The 17,002-nt window shown below is 34.9% G+C and overlaps 1 protein-coding gene across 2 annotated transcripts in view; it reads left to right on the top strand.

Moving 5' to 3' along the window:
- The window catches only part of Cfap54 (cilia and flagella associated protein 54), a 210,157-nt gene that overhangs the window by 98,833 nt on the left and 94,322 nt on the right, over positions 1 to 17,002 (top strand). For both annotated transcript variants that reach the window (XM_074084168.1, XM_074084170.1), the window contains exons 28-35: positions 290 to 401; positions 2,051 to 2,140; positions 2,760 to 2,886; positions 7,483 to 7,597; positions 7,945 to 8,045; positions 11,417 to 11,647; positions 13,604 to 13,746; positions 15,423 to 15,601. In XM_074084168.1, the coding sequence (XP_073940269.1) occupies positions 290 to 401; positions 2,051 to 2,140; positions 2,760 to 2,886; positions 7,483 to 7,597; positions 7,945 to 8,045; positions 11,417 to 11,647; positions 13,604 to 13,746; positions 15,423 to 15,601 (1,098 nt within the window). The remainder of the gene's footprint in view (positions 1 to 289; positions 402 to 2,050; positions 2,141 to 2,759; positions 2,887 to 7,482; positions 7,598 to 7,944; positions 8,046 to 11,416; positions 11,648 to 13,603; positions 13,747 to 15,422; positions 15,602 to 17,002) is intronic.

A 17,002-nucleotide genomic window follows, 5' to 3' on the forward strand; every position in this document is an offset into this window, starting at 1 on the left:
GAATGTACTGGAGGAGGCTTGTTAAAGGGGTGGGGATTCCTGGAAGGACAGAGAGGGGGAAAAAAAACATATTGGCCACTCTCCATGAAACTCTTGGTACTGTGTCTGGCTTTTAGTACAATGTAGTATCTCTGATTACTAATTATTAATTGATATTTTTTAGCCCAGTAAGTCATAAATTTGTTTACCAAATACGAAAGTATAAAAATGTAACTTAAAGAAAGCTATTTGAAAATGAGAATTTTTACAACATGTTAAATGCTTTCTGACATTTAACCAATGTTTCTAGGGTTCTAAGAAAACTTTTAAAATGAAGAAGCCACTGCAGATACTGTTGCCTGAAAAGTTAAATGAACAGCTGGCCTTGTTGGAGAACCACCTACTCAAGTTGACAAAGCAATGTAGTATTTTCTTTCTGTATTCATCTGCTCAGCATGTTTCTTAAAATGGGAAAATATTTCGTTAAAAGGATTAAGATGAGATTAGCATTTTGTAAACCCTTAAAAGTTTACAGTTATTTTCCATTATGTTGTTAATTCTAATGATGCCTTGTTAATAAGGGGTTGCTAACTACTTATTGTAGGGGTGCTTTATGATGATAAGTGATTTGCTAAGAATCATAGCTGGCTTGGACTTGAGCCTATGTCTTCAGGCTCTAAAGGCATTTTTTTCCCCCTCAAACTTGACACTGTTGTTATTTTGGTCCATATAATTCTTTGTAGTGGCAGGGGGTGGAGGGGTGGGTGGGGGAGGGACTTTTCTAGGCACTGTAGGATGTTGGGCAGTGTCCTGGAATCTACTTATAGAAGCATAGCACTTCGTTCCCTCAGTTGTGATAACCACATGGGAAGCAAATGTTGCTAATATGTTAGTTATGGAGTAGGAGAAAGGTGACCCAAACTTGAGAATCACTACTCCCAAGGTAAAAAAATGCAACCAGGAAGCAATGGGATTGTGCATGGAGTGTTAATGTGGAATTGGTTTGAACCATGGCCTACTAGAGTAGGAAATAGGGTGAAATTTCAGTTTAATTTCAGATTGTTGCACTGTAGGAATTTCATAATGGACTAATGTGTTGATACAATGATTAGTATTTTGGATTTTCAGGTTTGGAAAGTTACCTGTGAAAACGATTGCTTCTGATGATGATTAGTACTGTCACATTTTTTAAAAGTACACTTAAAAAAACCTTCTAGAAAAAGAAGAGAGTAGTATCCTACATTGGCCCCATGGTGTTTCGGGAACTAACTATATGTATAGAATTCCATGTTGCACCTAACCTTTCTTACTGTGTGCCTCAAATATTGGTGTCATACCATTGTCTCACTCTGCTTTCAGTGTGTTCATGCCTGCCTTATGCTGAATTTATGACATGAATCCAATGTCTTATTATTCTCATAATTAGTAAACCTAGTTATCTTGTTACATATAAAAAGCCTGATCCCTTCAATGTCAAGTGTTCCAGAAATGTGAATTTTATTTTCATAGTACCAATAGAACATTTTACTAAGAAGCACAGTATAATATTACTAGCCAACAAGTAAATTCAATAAAAACAATAATAAAAATAATAGTTTTGGACAGTGTTTTCTATGTGCCAGACACTATTTTAAGTGTTTTATACACATTAAAAAATCACATAACCCATATAGAACAATGATACAAGGAAGGTACTGTTTAAAGATAAGGAAACTGGCTCAGAGATGATAGGTAACTTCCCAATGTTTCACAATTAAAAAGCCTCGGGGTGACAACCTGGCTCTAATGGCTATGAGGTACTATACTGTCTTTCAAGGATAATTTTATTAAGATAGAATTAATTGGCAGGTTTTGGTGGTATACCCCCTAGCTGTTAGGGGAAAACAATGAAAGGAAATGATTGGGGTTATTGCATTTCTTTTATCTCTAACATGTAATAATACAGTTGATATTTTAATGCACATACTTGAGTATGCTTGAGTATTTTCCTTTTTTTCATCTCCAAAGTTTTTATTTTTGGTTGTTCAGAACAGAACCGAAGCTAGAACTTACTATTTTTTTTTAACTTTAGACATTGCATCTGAGCTCTCAGGAACAGAGGACCCTATATTTCTTTACCCTGTGGTTTTAAATTGGTCTGTGAAAGGTGCTGTGAAGGAAGGTGGGTGACCTGAATGTGCATAGGCTGTTCACTTACCACTGAGGATTGTTTATGCTATAGATTCTAAAGATTTCACCTGGTATAGGCAGAATATCTTGGGTGCTTACCCATTTAGAATAATCTTGATTGTGAAGTAATGAAACAGACATAAGTAGGTACTTGACTCAAGGTGTGGAAAGAAAGAACCTTCATGGTGGTTTATTTTGGTAATGAACAGTGTTATATGAAGCTTATAAAAACGAGGGCATTTAAAAATGGGTAAGTGATTTTTAAGTTCAGCCATGAAGAGATTGCAATATTATTGCTCAACTTAGAGTGAGACGTAATAAAAATAAGAGAAGCTAGTTAGGACAGTTACCAGCATTTTTCTCAGTTAGTCATATGATAGAAACAACTTCAATTAAATTTTTTTCAACACTAAGATTTTTGGAAAGTAAATGAAATGAAGATTGTAAAAGATTAGTTGACTTAGAAAAAAACAAGAGTTTCTATGACATTTACTCTTACTTTTATAGTAAGGAATTTAAAAGATTAAACAACCTGCCAGCTGAAACAAAATGATTAACACTAGTAACCCTTTAGCACTAATAACTGTATGTGAATTTTCTTGTTTTTACAGTTATGAAATTTAAGCATAGACCTAGGTTCCTGGAATTTTTTATCCAAGTTATGCTTAAATGCATGAATGATGAAAAATTTCACCTTGTAGTGGAGATAACTGCTCCTGTTACTGACTTCATGAGAAGGTATTGTAACATCAGTTTCATAAGTGTTAACAACCTTAAAAAATGAGCAACACTGTCACTTTAAGACACATAAAGTAGATGAAAAAAAGGGTGGGGTATATGCAGTTGACACCTGGGAGATAGTGAAGATTTATGTCTGTGTGGGTAAATAAATAAATGTAAAAATATTTATGCAACTAGAGCATGTTCATATTTTTAGCAGGAAATAGAAAATAGATCTTTTTCTGTTGGGTCAGGATGGATAACAGCATTTCTCTAGCTCAGCTCTTCCTCACACAAGGTTTAGAGTACAATTTTGGTCATGTATCATGTGCTTCTAATTCTTCTAACATAATGAGCAGAACCATTCCTTGGGGTTTCCATTTTTGTATGTGAATGAGAAATTCCTCAAATAGAAGTAGTAAACTTTAAAGCTGCCCCTCTTATTTTCTAAGCCTGGACGATTCTCTTTGCTCCCAAAGAAAATGATAATGTCTCATGCCAATTATGAGAGATGTCAGATGCATCTTCTAACAACTGACAGGTGGGCTTTTCTTTTACCAGTGGGCATAAATCTATCCATCCCTTTTTAATAAAGCTAAATGTCAGTAAATGAGCTTGTAAAAATGGCAGTAAAAGAGAAGAGAAACATTTCTTTAAAACCACATAGGAATATAGTCTTTCTAAAACAGACACTTCATTAGAGAAAAAACTTGGGACTATATGGGCTTCATATTTTCAAAAGATAAAGGAGGAAATTGCTTTCATTAAATGAAGCAGGTCAATGGTAATCAGAGAATTGGTCAGAATTAGGGAGTTTCCATTCAATTAAAAAAATAGCCCAAACTAGATGTTTAGAAGTTTCAAGTAGTATTCTTGATCACAAAGAAAATCAGAAGACATTTTCAATGTTCAGGGAAATTTGAAGGTCTGGCTGCGGAAGTTCAATCTAAGGTTAGTGGATATTCTGAAAGGGGAAACAGACTGAGTGGCTTGGAAGCTGAACAGTGGTATAATAAACACCTGGGGCTGCAGATTGAGCGGTATAAAGGAGTGCAAAACAAAGGTTATAATTTCAGTTGTCAAGACTGAGCAGATGTTTTAGGATGCTCTTTGTAGGAAAAGGTCAGAGGCAACATCGTGATTTCTACTGAGATGCTGATATCTATTTTCTGTTATGTTCATATGCCTAATATGGTTTATACATAGACATTTTCTCATAGTGCAACAGAAATACAGTTTTTCCAACTTCATGGCTTCATGATTTATGGTTTAATGTTTTAGTGCATTTGAGATTTATTTTGGCATGGGGACTTGAACTTAAAAAGTATAGTTCAAGTTATCCTGGTACTACTTAAGGAATAGTCCCCTTCACCAGTGATTTTTAATGTTACCCTTTCACATGCAAAGTTGATAAGTCTACTGATGGTGTTTATAAATCACAATGAAGATATTTCATAAAATTTCATGTTCTACTTAATAAAAGATCAGAGCATATGGAAATAACTGATGAAAGTTAACTTGAAAGAGGCATATTAATATTGAGAGTTTAAAATGCTGCTTAAAAACAGACCAAATTAGGAAGGATATAGGAGATGTACATAATATAATTATTAAGATTAATTTATTTTGTCAATAGAGACTAAAACAGTTTAAAGCAAAAATGGAATTAATAATGAGAGGGTCTACATGGCAAATATAGCCAAAGTAGTAGTTAGAGACAAATTCTTAGCTTTAGAAGCTTCTATTATAAAATAAGAAACATAAAATTAGATGAACTTTTGTTGAAGTCAAAAATTAGAGAAGTAATAAAACCTAAAAGTAGTAAGAGGAAAACAATAAAATTAATCAATTATAGTTAGTTGTAAGATGGTCCTATCAATAACTAAACAGATAGTTCTTTAAGAATATGAATAAATTAGGTAAATTTCTGGACAGCATAATAAGAAAAAGAGAAACACAAATAATCCACAGAGAAAATAATCATCAGTAGTTAAGCAAATATTAGATAATAGTATGTAAAATTTAATGTTAATAAATTAAAAAAATCTAATTGAAGGTAATGACGATCTGGAAAAATTTATTAACAATGGAACGAAGCAGTAAAAAAAATTTGTATAGCTCAAATTTGTTTAGGGTAATTCTTTCATATTTTAAAGAAATAGGTAATTTTTGTTTCACATAAAGCTATTTTAAAACACGAGTAATAAAGTTTCCTGGTAAATTGAGTACACCAGTCTCTGATAATAATTTAAAAAAAGAGAATAAAAAAGTAGAAATTAGTGGGTCAATCTTACTTGGCAGTATATAGAAAAAAAGTCCAAAAAAATAGTAGCATGTAGTTATAGCAGTGAAAATACAGATTTCATTCTCAATGCAAATACAGAAGGAAATCTGCAAATACAATTATCATTGGTAGTCAAAGCAGCCTTGAAGAGATGCTGGAGAGTCCTGTGGTGAAATTCAAGAACTTCGTAGCCAGTTAGGATCAGAAGATTATTCTCTGTTGCAATAAGCTCTGCCATGTGGAAATCTGTCATTCCTTCTGTCATTTAATATTCTGAAAGTTCTTGCTAGTAAATGAAGAAAAGAAATAGAATTTAGAATTGCAACTTTCATGATTATCATATTACAGAGTTTCAAAAATGTTTGTTAAATGAAATCTGCAGTAAAGTACTCCGAAAAATGGAAATATTTGCAAATAATTGTTTTTTAAACTTAAAAGATAATTGAAAAATCATTAGAACTAATAGAACTTTGTTAGATGCAAAATCAACAGCTTTTCTATACCAACTAGGAAGTGTGATGGAAAAATGATCCCATTTATGTGGAGTACATGATTAAATTTATCAGAGATTAGGACAAAGACTAAACATTTTTACTTAGATATGTAAGAGGCAGTACCTTTCTTGATGGACAGACAGACTTTCAGAAAGGTTTTATTATCTTTAAATTAATTTGCTAGTTTCTCGAAATTCCAATTAGATTAATTCTTTTTTTGGTGGTGGTACTTGGGTTTGAACTCAGGGCTTCGTGCTTGCTAAGTAGGTGCTTTACCATTTGAGTCATACCTCTAGCTCCCAATCACATTAATTCTAAAATGGGCTAGAATAATGAAAAATCTTTGAAAACAATAAAAAGAACAAAAAAAGAAGATTTGTACTGTCAAGTAAAATGTTAGAGTTACGCTTGTGAAATAACAGGCAGAAAGCCATTAGACTCACTTACCAGAGACAAGTATCAAATTAAGTAATCAAATTAATGAATAAGCTGTGAAGTAAAAAATTAATACTGTAATGTTGACTATATAAAAATTTAAAAATATGGACTATTAAAATATACCATAAGCCACACAGAAAGCCAGAAGTCAGAGCATCACAGAGCTGTGAAGAGGTCAATGAGTGGAGGAATTTAATGTTCTCAGTGGATGAAGGTTATACAGTACATGGAGGAAAACGCCAAGACAGTTGATGAGTGTAGACATCTTTGACCTCTTCTTCCCATGTCTTTCTGGAATAACATCCATCATGCATTTGGTGTGGTGTAGGATAGGGAGGACAGAGAGAAGAGAGTAATCTGGCTGGAGGATGGCAGGCAACCAGTCTCAAGGATCTCAGGATGCAAGTTGGAAAGGTTACATCCTCAAGGCTCCAACAGTCATTGATCCAAGCTGTCAAGCTTAGCCAAACAAAGTTGCCAAAGTAAATGTCAGCTAACTGGGAGATTCTTGGAATTGCTGCAACTGGGCTGGAGTCCTAACCAACCACAGGATTCATGAACATCTTCAGAAAATTTGAAATAAGAAGTTAACCACCACTGTAACCAAAATGGACTTGAATCATAAAGTATATTCCAACCTTGGGAGCTAGCTATCTAGACTTGCCCAGCTACTGCATTAACCTTCCATTGCTGTGCACCTATGTTTTACTCAATTTAATTTTTTGGATCCCATTTATCATGTGATAGCAGGATTTTGCTGTACCTGGCAATGCTTACCAAATGAAATGTAAATTCCAAAAAATATATAAATGTCAGGAAAATTAGGTGATAAGAGAATGAAAGACTTTATGGTATTTGGAGAAGGGGAGTCCACTGGAGTTCATGAATGAGAAAGTAAGGTTGAGAACTCCTATAGATGATTGGGGGAAGGGAGAAAGTTTAGCAGACATCTGAAATGCTGAGCTCCTGTTGGTATCCAGAAGGCAATAGTGACTGATAGCTTAATAGGATGGAATCAAAAAAGACAGAAACCTGTTGGAAGCAAGCTAGCTTGTCTGGGGTCACTCTGATGTAGTTTTTGTCTCAGTTGTAAAGGGAAGTGTCCATATTCATTTTCAGTCCTGTTCCACCTATATCATGCTGAGAACTCCTCTCATTTTCCTGTAGACACATCAGCTGTCATTGCATTTCATAGCATGACTAACATTTTGCTCTTTTGAGTCCAGCTATTCCTTGAGGAACAGAGATCACTGTCTAATTTATGCATAGAACACAAGCAGTTTTGGCTATCCATTTTGCATAATTACAATGACAGCATTCATTAAAGATTTATTACTTTGGGGTAGTTTTGTACATTTTTGCTGATTTTTTTTGACTAACTTTATCTTTTCATGTTAGGAGGAATGAGTCCCTTCTTGGAGTAAAAAAAATAAAATATAAGGACAATGCTCTTGGTAAAAAGTTAAGCAAACCTGGGAAGAAGTTCAAAGCTGTAATATTAGAGTTTGGAAGGGTAAGTTTCCTATGAGTTTTGAATTTGAAGTTAACAAATTTAAGAGTTCATGTGTCTAGAAATGATTACTTATGTTTTAGTTTATTACAATATGAAACAGAAAGAAATGCCAACAAGCACAATTTTGTAATTCTATAATACATTATAAATTCTTAAGTTATCATGTAGATTTTTTTATAATCAGAGATCTTTTTCTAGAGGGGAACTTCTATTTTATTTTATCATAATTTTACTTGAAGGGTATAGAGAAATTCCTATATTTTAATGTCTAGAGTATAAGTAATTTATACTTTTGTGTTCAGAGTTTAAATTTAATTTATAACATTTTTATTATCTCCTCTATTAAGAGTACAGAAATGACATCAAGGAGAAGACATAAAAGAAAAGAAAATCTAAGAGATTTTCTTTCCAAAAATCCATCTCTTCTTGAAATGCCAGAATATGAAAGGTATTAATGACTTAAATAATTCAATAAAAGATTATTTCAGGGCTGCTGTATGTTGGGCACTATTTTGAATACTAAGGATACATTAGCAAACCAGATAAAGGAGCTTACACACAACACTAATGACCAAATAAACACAGCAATTAGTTAAACTTTTTGATAAATTTATGAAGTGGACAGTATGACATGCTATAGAGTAATTGGTGGAATTAGTTTAGATGGGGTGGTGAGGAGACCCAGTTGTAAAGAAGGACATAATGTTCTTTTCATGTTTTAAATCTACATAATATTTGCACATATTTATGCCAATTCGACACATGTATACGATGTGCAATGACCAACTCAAGGTAACTAGCATTCTATCTCCTCAAATATTTATCATTTCTAAGTGTTGGGAACTTTTAGTTATCATGAAACATACCAGAAATAGTTGCTGACTATTGGTACCTTATTTTGCTATAGAATACTTGAATGAATTCCTCCCATCTGTATTTTGGTACCTTTATCTAACAGCTCTCTATTTCCTCTTCCTCATACTCCTCCTAGTGACCACTGTTCTACTCTCCTTCTATGAGGTCAGCTTTTTAAATCTTCCATAAATGAATAAGAACATGCAAGTTTTGTCCTTCCGTGCCTAGTTTGTTGCAGTTAACATAATGTACTCTGGTTCTACCTATATTTTAATAAATGACTGATTTTATTCTTTTTGTAAATGGCTAAATAATATTTGGTGGTATATATGTGTATAAATATACTACTGAATATTAATATTATGTATTTATAACATATCTAATATATATGCCAAATATATGTACCACTGAATATCATATATGCACATAATATATATCACATTTTCTTTATCCATTCATTGATGGATTGATGTGTAAATTGATTCTGTATCTTGGCTGTTGTGAACAACGCTGCAATTAACATGAGAGTGTAGGTATTCTTTGATGCAGTGATTTCATTTCATTTAGATAGGCACTTAGTAATGAGATGGCTGAGCCATATGGTAGTTGTGTTTTTTGCTTTTTGAGGAACTTCCATATGGTGTACCATTTTGGCTTTCCTAATACCTAATGATCTTCTTCCTTTTTTTTTCTGTTTGCAGTACTAGGGTTTGAACTCAGGTTCTCCTGCTTGCTAAGCAGGCACTCTACCACATGAACCACTCCACCAACCCAGACCTAATGTTCTTGATCATAAAATTTATCATGGCAAAATATTTAGCTTCTATTTTCATGAATACACATTAATGATTATTGTATATTCTTCATGTGTTTTACGTTCATTATATGATGTTTTTATTTACCTGTTCAGTGATTTTTGATCTTCATTTGTACCACATAGCTATTAATAGAAACACTCTGCTTTCCTTTTGTTTGCATTATTTGACTATTACCTCTTTAATTATTCCTTCATTTTATTTATTGCAATTATGGTATATTTTAGGTGGCACCACTTACTGAGTAGTCTTTTTTTGAGTAGTCTATTCTATTGTCATTGTTGCCTTTGTCCTTTAACAAGAATTTTTGCAAATAATTTTGGGCTTTTTTTCTGTTTCATTAGTCTACTTACCTATTTTTGAGTAGATAACACACTATCACAATATCTGGCTTTATGTTGAATCTTGCTGTGTGATAGAAAAAGACTCTTTAGCACATTGTTTTCCTTCATGAGAATGTTGGGTATTCTCTACAAAATAGTTTGGAATAGCTTGTTGAATAATAATTTTGATAAAGATAGAATTGAATACATATAATGGCTAAGAAAGTTTCTTTTTTTTTTTTCAACATTGAGTATTTCTAGTAGTAGAGACACCACATTCTTAGGTGTTACAACTTTTAATAAATTTCTGTAATTTTCTCCATGAGGTGTTACACATCTTTTGTTAGCTACATCAAGGACTGTTTTTTTGGTACATATTTTAAATTCATTTTTAATTCTTCCATTCTTTATATAGGAATACAATGTAATTTTGGTGCACATCTTCTAAGCAACTTGATAATTTATTCATATGTAATTTGTTTTGTGTATGGATGGTCATACTGTGAACACATAAAGAAAATTTGCTTATTTCTTCCCAATGCTCATGCCTCTTAATTTCCTTTTATTTCTAGCCTGCAGGCTAGACCCTCAGGTTTTATCTTGAATATTTTATGATATGGACATACTTATTGTAATATGCATTTTAAGATACTTTTTATATTCAGATAATTGTAGTTTTAAATGCAGTTAAAAGCAATCAACCTCATAAATCCTTCATCCAGTTTCTAAGGGTAACTGCAAAACAATTGTATAATGTCACAACCAAGAAATTGACATCTATATAATACAATGACCTTATTCAGTTTATAGCACTTTTACATGTCTGCATGCATACACATGTCGGTGTGTGTGTATATTTAGTTCGATGCAATTTTTAGAACTCTTGTGACCATAGCAATAGTGTTTGGAATGTTGGAATGCCCTAAATATTAAGGACTGTTCAGGTGAGAGAAGGAGAAACATTCTCCATTCTCTGTGGGCTGGCCTTCCAGGCCACCTGGAGTCTGTCAGCACCTGGGGGAAGCCCGTCTTCTCCCTTCCTCCCTGAATTCTTCAGTGGCTGGGAAGATGTAGCTAACCTCATGGGCTCTTCTTGGCCTTTTAAGGAGAATTGGCCTCCTCGCCCAGGGACAGATTAATTTTTATTTTGGAAGTTACATTTTTTAAATTTTCATGTTAGTTATTAAAAAAGATTACTATCTATTGGGAAATCAATTAACAAACCACTAAGGCACTTGGGAGGTGGAAGCAGGAGGATTACAAATTTGAGGCCAGTCTGGACTGCATAGCAAGATCCCATCTCAAAAAACAAAAACAAAAGCCAAACCAAACCTGAACTGTTAGCTAACATTTGAATAATATTTTTTTCTGGAGCAATATTGAATATGCAGTTATTTCCTTTATATTTAACTGAAATTTTTCCTCTGGAGTCTAACTAATGTTAGGCAAAATTTTGTTCCATTGTTTTTTTCCTTAAGGACCAGTACAGGGAAATGATTTTCTTGTTTAATATTGAAGTTAGTTGATGAATGTGAGCCTTGAATCCCAGCAGCCTTTTCGTTATGGAAAAGAAAGGCTCTGGGTTGAGCTGAAACATGAGAGAACTGGATGCAATATGTGGTGTCTTTGTCCCTGGCGCTTATCCTTGTGTCTTCTTTTCTACCCTATTTCACTTTTTAGCACTGAGGAAATGATAAATAAGCCAGAAACATTTGCATAAGGGCAGCCAAGTGACTTCTTGATGTATTTTGTGTAAATTAGAATTATTCTTCTTTATTAAATGTTTAGAAGTTGTGTAATTTTAAAACTTCTTTCTCCCTCGGCAGAAATAAAAGAGCGGATGTTAGAAAAATAGCATATCGATGTCTGACAGATAACTTGAATCCTCTAATACTAAATCATGCTAAAAGAAAGAGGTTTCATCAAATATTTCTTGAGGAGATGCCTTGGAGAGCTCAGATGAACATATATCTGGCAAGTGCACACTTCCACTTGCTTCTACAGAAGCTAGGGGACCATATGAGGATGAAGTTTGGCACTTCCCCCTCCATGGTCAGGTATAGTATACTGTTGGTAAATCATACCATCTTAGTCTCATGAACACAGATTGTGTATTTGTAGGTTCAAGGCTCTGTATGTTGGTAACAATAAGGTTGTTAGAGAATGACTCTATGTTTATCCTGACCCTTGCTGTATTTCTTATTATCTCACAATCTGTTCTAAGTGAGTACTGGGGATATATGTGCTTATGAAGCTCTAACTTGCATATATCTTGAGTATGTTTGTCAGTCTACCTTTCAGTGCAATGGCAATTCCTTAGTAATATTAGTAGGCATCATGTGAAATTTATTTCTATTTGTTTAGAGGTATTTTTGAAGTCTCTATAAGCAGAGATAGTGTTTTCTCATATAATACAAAATTCCTGTCATTAATTCAACAGACATTTTTTGAGTTCTTATTGAGTGTCTTTGGCTGTTTTGAGGAATATAGAAATATAAGATAAGTACATAATGTGGTATGCCATATTGCCGTTAAAAAAGTGACCTAGAGGCATTCATTTAAAAAATACTTGCCAAATACTGAGTTAGGCACAGAGAGTTAGTATGCAAAGATAAAAGTTAGTGGATTGGTAGGGCAAATTGCAAGTGTTCACAAATAGCTGTAATTAATGGTAGAAGGTCAAGTACACATATAGTCTTCTTTGTTACTAGATGGAGACTTTCCTCTGGCTAGACCTAACAGGAAAGGGTTCATGGGAGGAATAAGGAGGCCTGGGTCTTGCCTCATAAGCAAGGTTTAGAAATAGGCAGAGAGGGAAGTAGGTACTCTGAATAGTTGGAAGAACACAAGTCAGAACCCAGATAGTTAACATAGGATGAGAACCCCAAACAATCTGACCAGAATCTAGGGCATATGGAAGGGAGTGGTGTGAAGTAATTAGAAAAGTAAGTCTGTTGTAGATCATGTTTATCTTTAATTTCTATGAGCATCTATACGTTATACATATATGGTATATACAGTTATATATATGTATGTATACATATATGTATATATATATATATATATATATAATATACAATAGCTTGTTGAGGATTTTTGAGCATGGCCCTGATAGCAGTACCGTATCAAGTGGGTTGGAGAGAGGAAAGACTGGAGACAGGAATATGGATTAAGAGGGAATTTATTTCAATCATCCGCTGAGGAAAAAACATGGAGGTTGAAATCCGCATGAACTTGGTCCTGGTATCTGTGTTTCTCCAGAACTTTGGTTAAAATCACTGCAGACTAACCTTCATAAAAACAACTCCAGATAGATGCCTTTCCTGTGAGAGCTAGACCAGATCTGCATTCAGGAAGCAGTTAGCTTTGCAAAGTGACCCATTCACAGGACCATGACAGAGAAAAGATGGGCTTCCTTAATATTCTCTGGACACTGAGCTGGCTTCTTTGAGTTTCCAATCCTGCATCACCACTTAGCGGATGACCCCTTGACAGCACAATGACACAATGACCAAATTTGTGTCAAGGTAGCTTGCTGCTCACTTTGACTTATTGAAATTGTTAATGTATACACAATATTTAATTAATCATTTTTTTTGTGGAAGATCATTTACTGCTTAGATTTTATTTTTAAAAATAGCAGTTATTATGGATATGTTGCTTTATACAATAAGTGTCTTCACTGAGTTTTGTTTAAATCAGGAGGTTTTTAAATTGACATAAATTATTGTTTCAGTGCTTATAGAGTGAGTGTAGAGTTTTCATTCGCATTTTCAAGGGTCCTTTCAAGGAAACCGGTATTAATGTTAAAATTCCTAAAAGCAAAGTTATACTGTATAAATTTAAAAGTTAGTGGGAAAGTGGCTTTAAGTGCCCAAATGCTTTATGTTCTAAAATTTGGGAACACTCATTCACACGTGTCTTAAATAAAATAAAATACATTGTATTTGACGGACTTGATTCAATTCTGCTTATATTGTTTTTTTAATGTGATTTTTTTTTTCCATTTTCAGTTTCCGCTCACTTGATCCTAATCTATTCTCACTATATAATTCAGGAACAGTATTACCAACAGCAAAATTGACTCTAGAAAATTATAAAGCAATTCTTAATTTTCTTCTTTCAACTAAAAAAAGAAAGGCCAACTTACCATCAGGTAAAATAAAGGTGTTTATTTACTATCCAGTGGCCACACAGAAGTACATGTGTCATTTTCTAAAACTCCAGAAATTTAGTTGAGTAGTTGAGTTTTGGTATCTTATAGACTGTTTGCTATATTTTTTAAATTATATATTTTATAGTATCATATATATTTGGAAATACTGATTTTGTGTTCCAACCTAAACCAGTTTGGCTGTTCTGCAAATATAATATTCTTTTCTCAAATATCAGTAGCCTCCAGTGGTTCAAGATAGGTGGAGACTTGTTATCAGATGTAATATTCTAGTGGAAGTAGCTTTTCAAATTCCATCAAATGTACTGATACAAAACAGGCACAAAAATAGTTATACCAGCTGATTTTGTATTCAAGGTAGTCCACTGTATCCCTAGGCTCTCCAGCTAGCACCTTCTGTTAAAGCTCACTCCAAGATAAATTAAATAATACTCTGCTGGCAAAACCAGGAAGTGTTATTACCTGGTCAGATGTCAGGGGCTATGGGAGGTGGAGGCACAGGCAGGCACAACTGGTCTCTAGATCTGGGCACTGTACTAGTGACTATTGTTTGCCAAATGTGGCTGATTTTATACTCACCCCTGTCCTTCAAAGATGATAGATCCTGAACACTATCCCTAATCAGTAGGTAGTCCTCTCTTGCATGCCACCATTTCACAAATAAAAATTTGTTTTTAATGTCTTTATGCCATTATAAACCCACATTTAGATTTTTAATCCTGGCATTGTAAGTGCTCTATAACTTATTGCTGATCAGGGTTCTTGGTAGGCTAGTTAGCTGCCCTAGTCCTGTGAATTCAGAACCTTAGCACACTTTCTAATTTTTTTTTGGTATTGGTTAGGTTTATCTGGTACTTGCACGTTATACTATGTGTGCTGAGGTATTTGAAGGTAAATTCCATAGATACAGAGCCTGGATTTTGTATATAGATTAAAATATACTGCTTCTCCCTGCCTTTGCCCACAAGATGCTGTTGATGGGATGTTCTGCTATCAAGGGTTATCTAGTACAGCAATGGGAGAGAAGGTCTGTGGCAGGAGGTGTACTGGGAATTGAACTCAGGGCCTCACTCTTGCTAAGCAAGTGCTCTACCACTTGAGCTATGCCCCTAACCTTTTTGCTTTTAGTTTGTTTTGGGTCTTACTTACTTTGCCTGAGTTGGCTTTGGACCACGATCCTCCTACCTCTGTTTCCTTAGTAGCTGGATTATGTTGTGTACCACTGTGCCTAGCTAAATGCTCCTGTTTTGATGCCACACCAGCAAGGGAATGAGTGGCTGGGGTTGCTGCACTGCTGAACTCAGAGTGTTACTCACTAGTGTGTGTGTCCTGGGAGTGGCTGCTTGGGGGAGAAATTAAGGGGTAGTGGGATCCTGTCATTGCACCTCCCAAACATGTTCATTCTTCCCTCTGCCTTGTTACCTTTGCCCTTACCTTTGCTTGGAATATTCTTCATATTTCTCCATATGGCCCATCCTCCAACAGGTAAGTGCTTATTCTCTGGAAACTTCCCCTGGCTCGTTGTGTCTTTGGTAGCTCTGTCCTTTCTCCAGCATTTGCTATCTGGATTAGTCATTTGGTGCTTGTGTCCTGCTAAGTTTATGGGAACTTACTTCTATGCTTTTAATAATGTTATACCATTTTTTTTGGTGCTGTAGATACTGAAGAATTTTCTGCATTTACAAATCTCAAAGTCAATGAAGAAAATATTTCCAAGATACATACAATTTATGATTCAGACTCTCAATTAGGTGCTAGTGCCAAAGAAAAGGATCGAGCATCAAACTTGGGATTGGATCATTTTATGAAAACTTTTTTATATTGCAGGAGAGCAATGGTAATATGATCCTTTGCATTTGCTTATGTAGTAGACATAAATCTCAGCCCCTAAACTCAGGCATATAACATGTTGTATTTATCTACTTACTAATATAATTTTAGTTTTCAGGCAACTTCATCCTGCTGGATTTAGCCACAGCCACTTTTGAGGTTTGTGCATTGTTGGGTTGTCAGGGAGAGGGAGTGTGTTCCTTTAGTTCTCTGTCATCCATCCATGCAGAGCGTAGGTAGCCTTTGTCCCTGTGCATGAAGTTCCTGTAGTTACGCATGCATCTCTCTGCTGCTTTCATGCCCTTGTGAAACCCAGGATTCTCTTGTGATGTTAGAGGTTCCTCTCTGAAGTCTTGATGTCTCCTGGGGAAACATAACCCTCTCTCTTTCCCCTAGCACAGGGCAAGATCTTTCCAGGCTACAGATAGCCCTGCCCTTACCCCAACCTTCTGTTTCTATTGGCCACTTGTGTCTTCTCTGCAATGCTTTTTCTCTCTTACGATTTTAAAATATTATATGATAGATTGTTAAACTCAGAATTAGAACCATTGGTCATCAAGAAATCAGATTCCTTTTTCTCACAGCAGAAAGAGGCATATACTTAGAACTTCTCAAGAAGTCAGGAGACTCTATTTTCTTTCTAGACAAAGAAAAGAACACTTGGGTTTCCATATTCTTCATGAAGTGGACAGTGTGGTTTTATAGAATGTCAAGGAAACCCCAGTCATGCTCCTTGACCAAGAGCCTTGAATCTTATCCTCTTTTCTAGCCACTTCAGGACCCTGGAAGAGCTGATCTCTGCACACTTGTGGAACTCAGCTCTTCTTCAGCCCAGTCCTCCCTCCATGGTCTTGAAAGCACTAATCTTCATGCTTGCTGTCCCTGAGCCTTAAGTTCTGTACTCCTCCCCTCATTGCTGCCACCTTCATGTGACTTATTTAACTAAACATTAAAATGCCTCCCCTTGGCTACTTAAAAATCTAAACATAGATCTACCATATAATCCAGCAATACCACTCTTGGGGATACACCCAAAAGATGTGACACAGGTTACTCCAGAGGCACCTGCACACCCATGTTTATTGCAGCACTATTCACAATAGCCAAGTTATGGAAACAGCCAAGATGCCCCACTACTGACAAATGGATTAAGAAAATGTGGTATTCAATGTCAACGCACCCAATTTCATCAAACATACCCTGAATGTTTACGCCAACACAGTGGCTGTGGGAGACTTTAACACCCCATTATCATCAATAGATAGGTCATCCAAACAAAAAATCAATGAAGAAATCCAAGATCTAAAATACACAACAGATCAAATGGACCTACTTGATGTCTACAGAACATTTCATCCAACTTCTACACAATATACATTCTTCTCAGCAGCCCATGGAACCTACTCCA

Source organism: Castor canadensis, chromosome 8 (genome assembly GCF_047511655.1).
Source record: "Castor canadensis chromosome 8, mCasCan1.hap1v2, whole genome shotgun sequence".
Classification (NCBI taxonomy): Eukaryota; Metazoa; Chordata; class Mammalia; order Rodentia; family Castoridae; genus Castor; species Castor canadensis.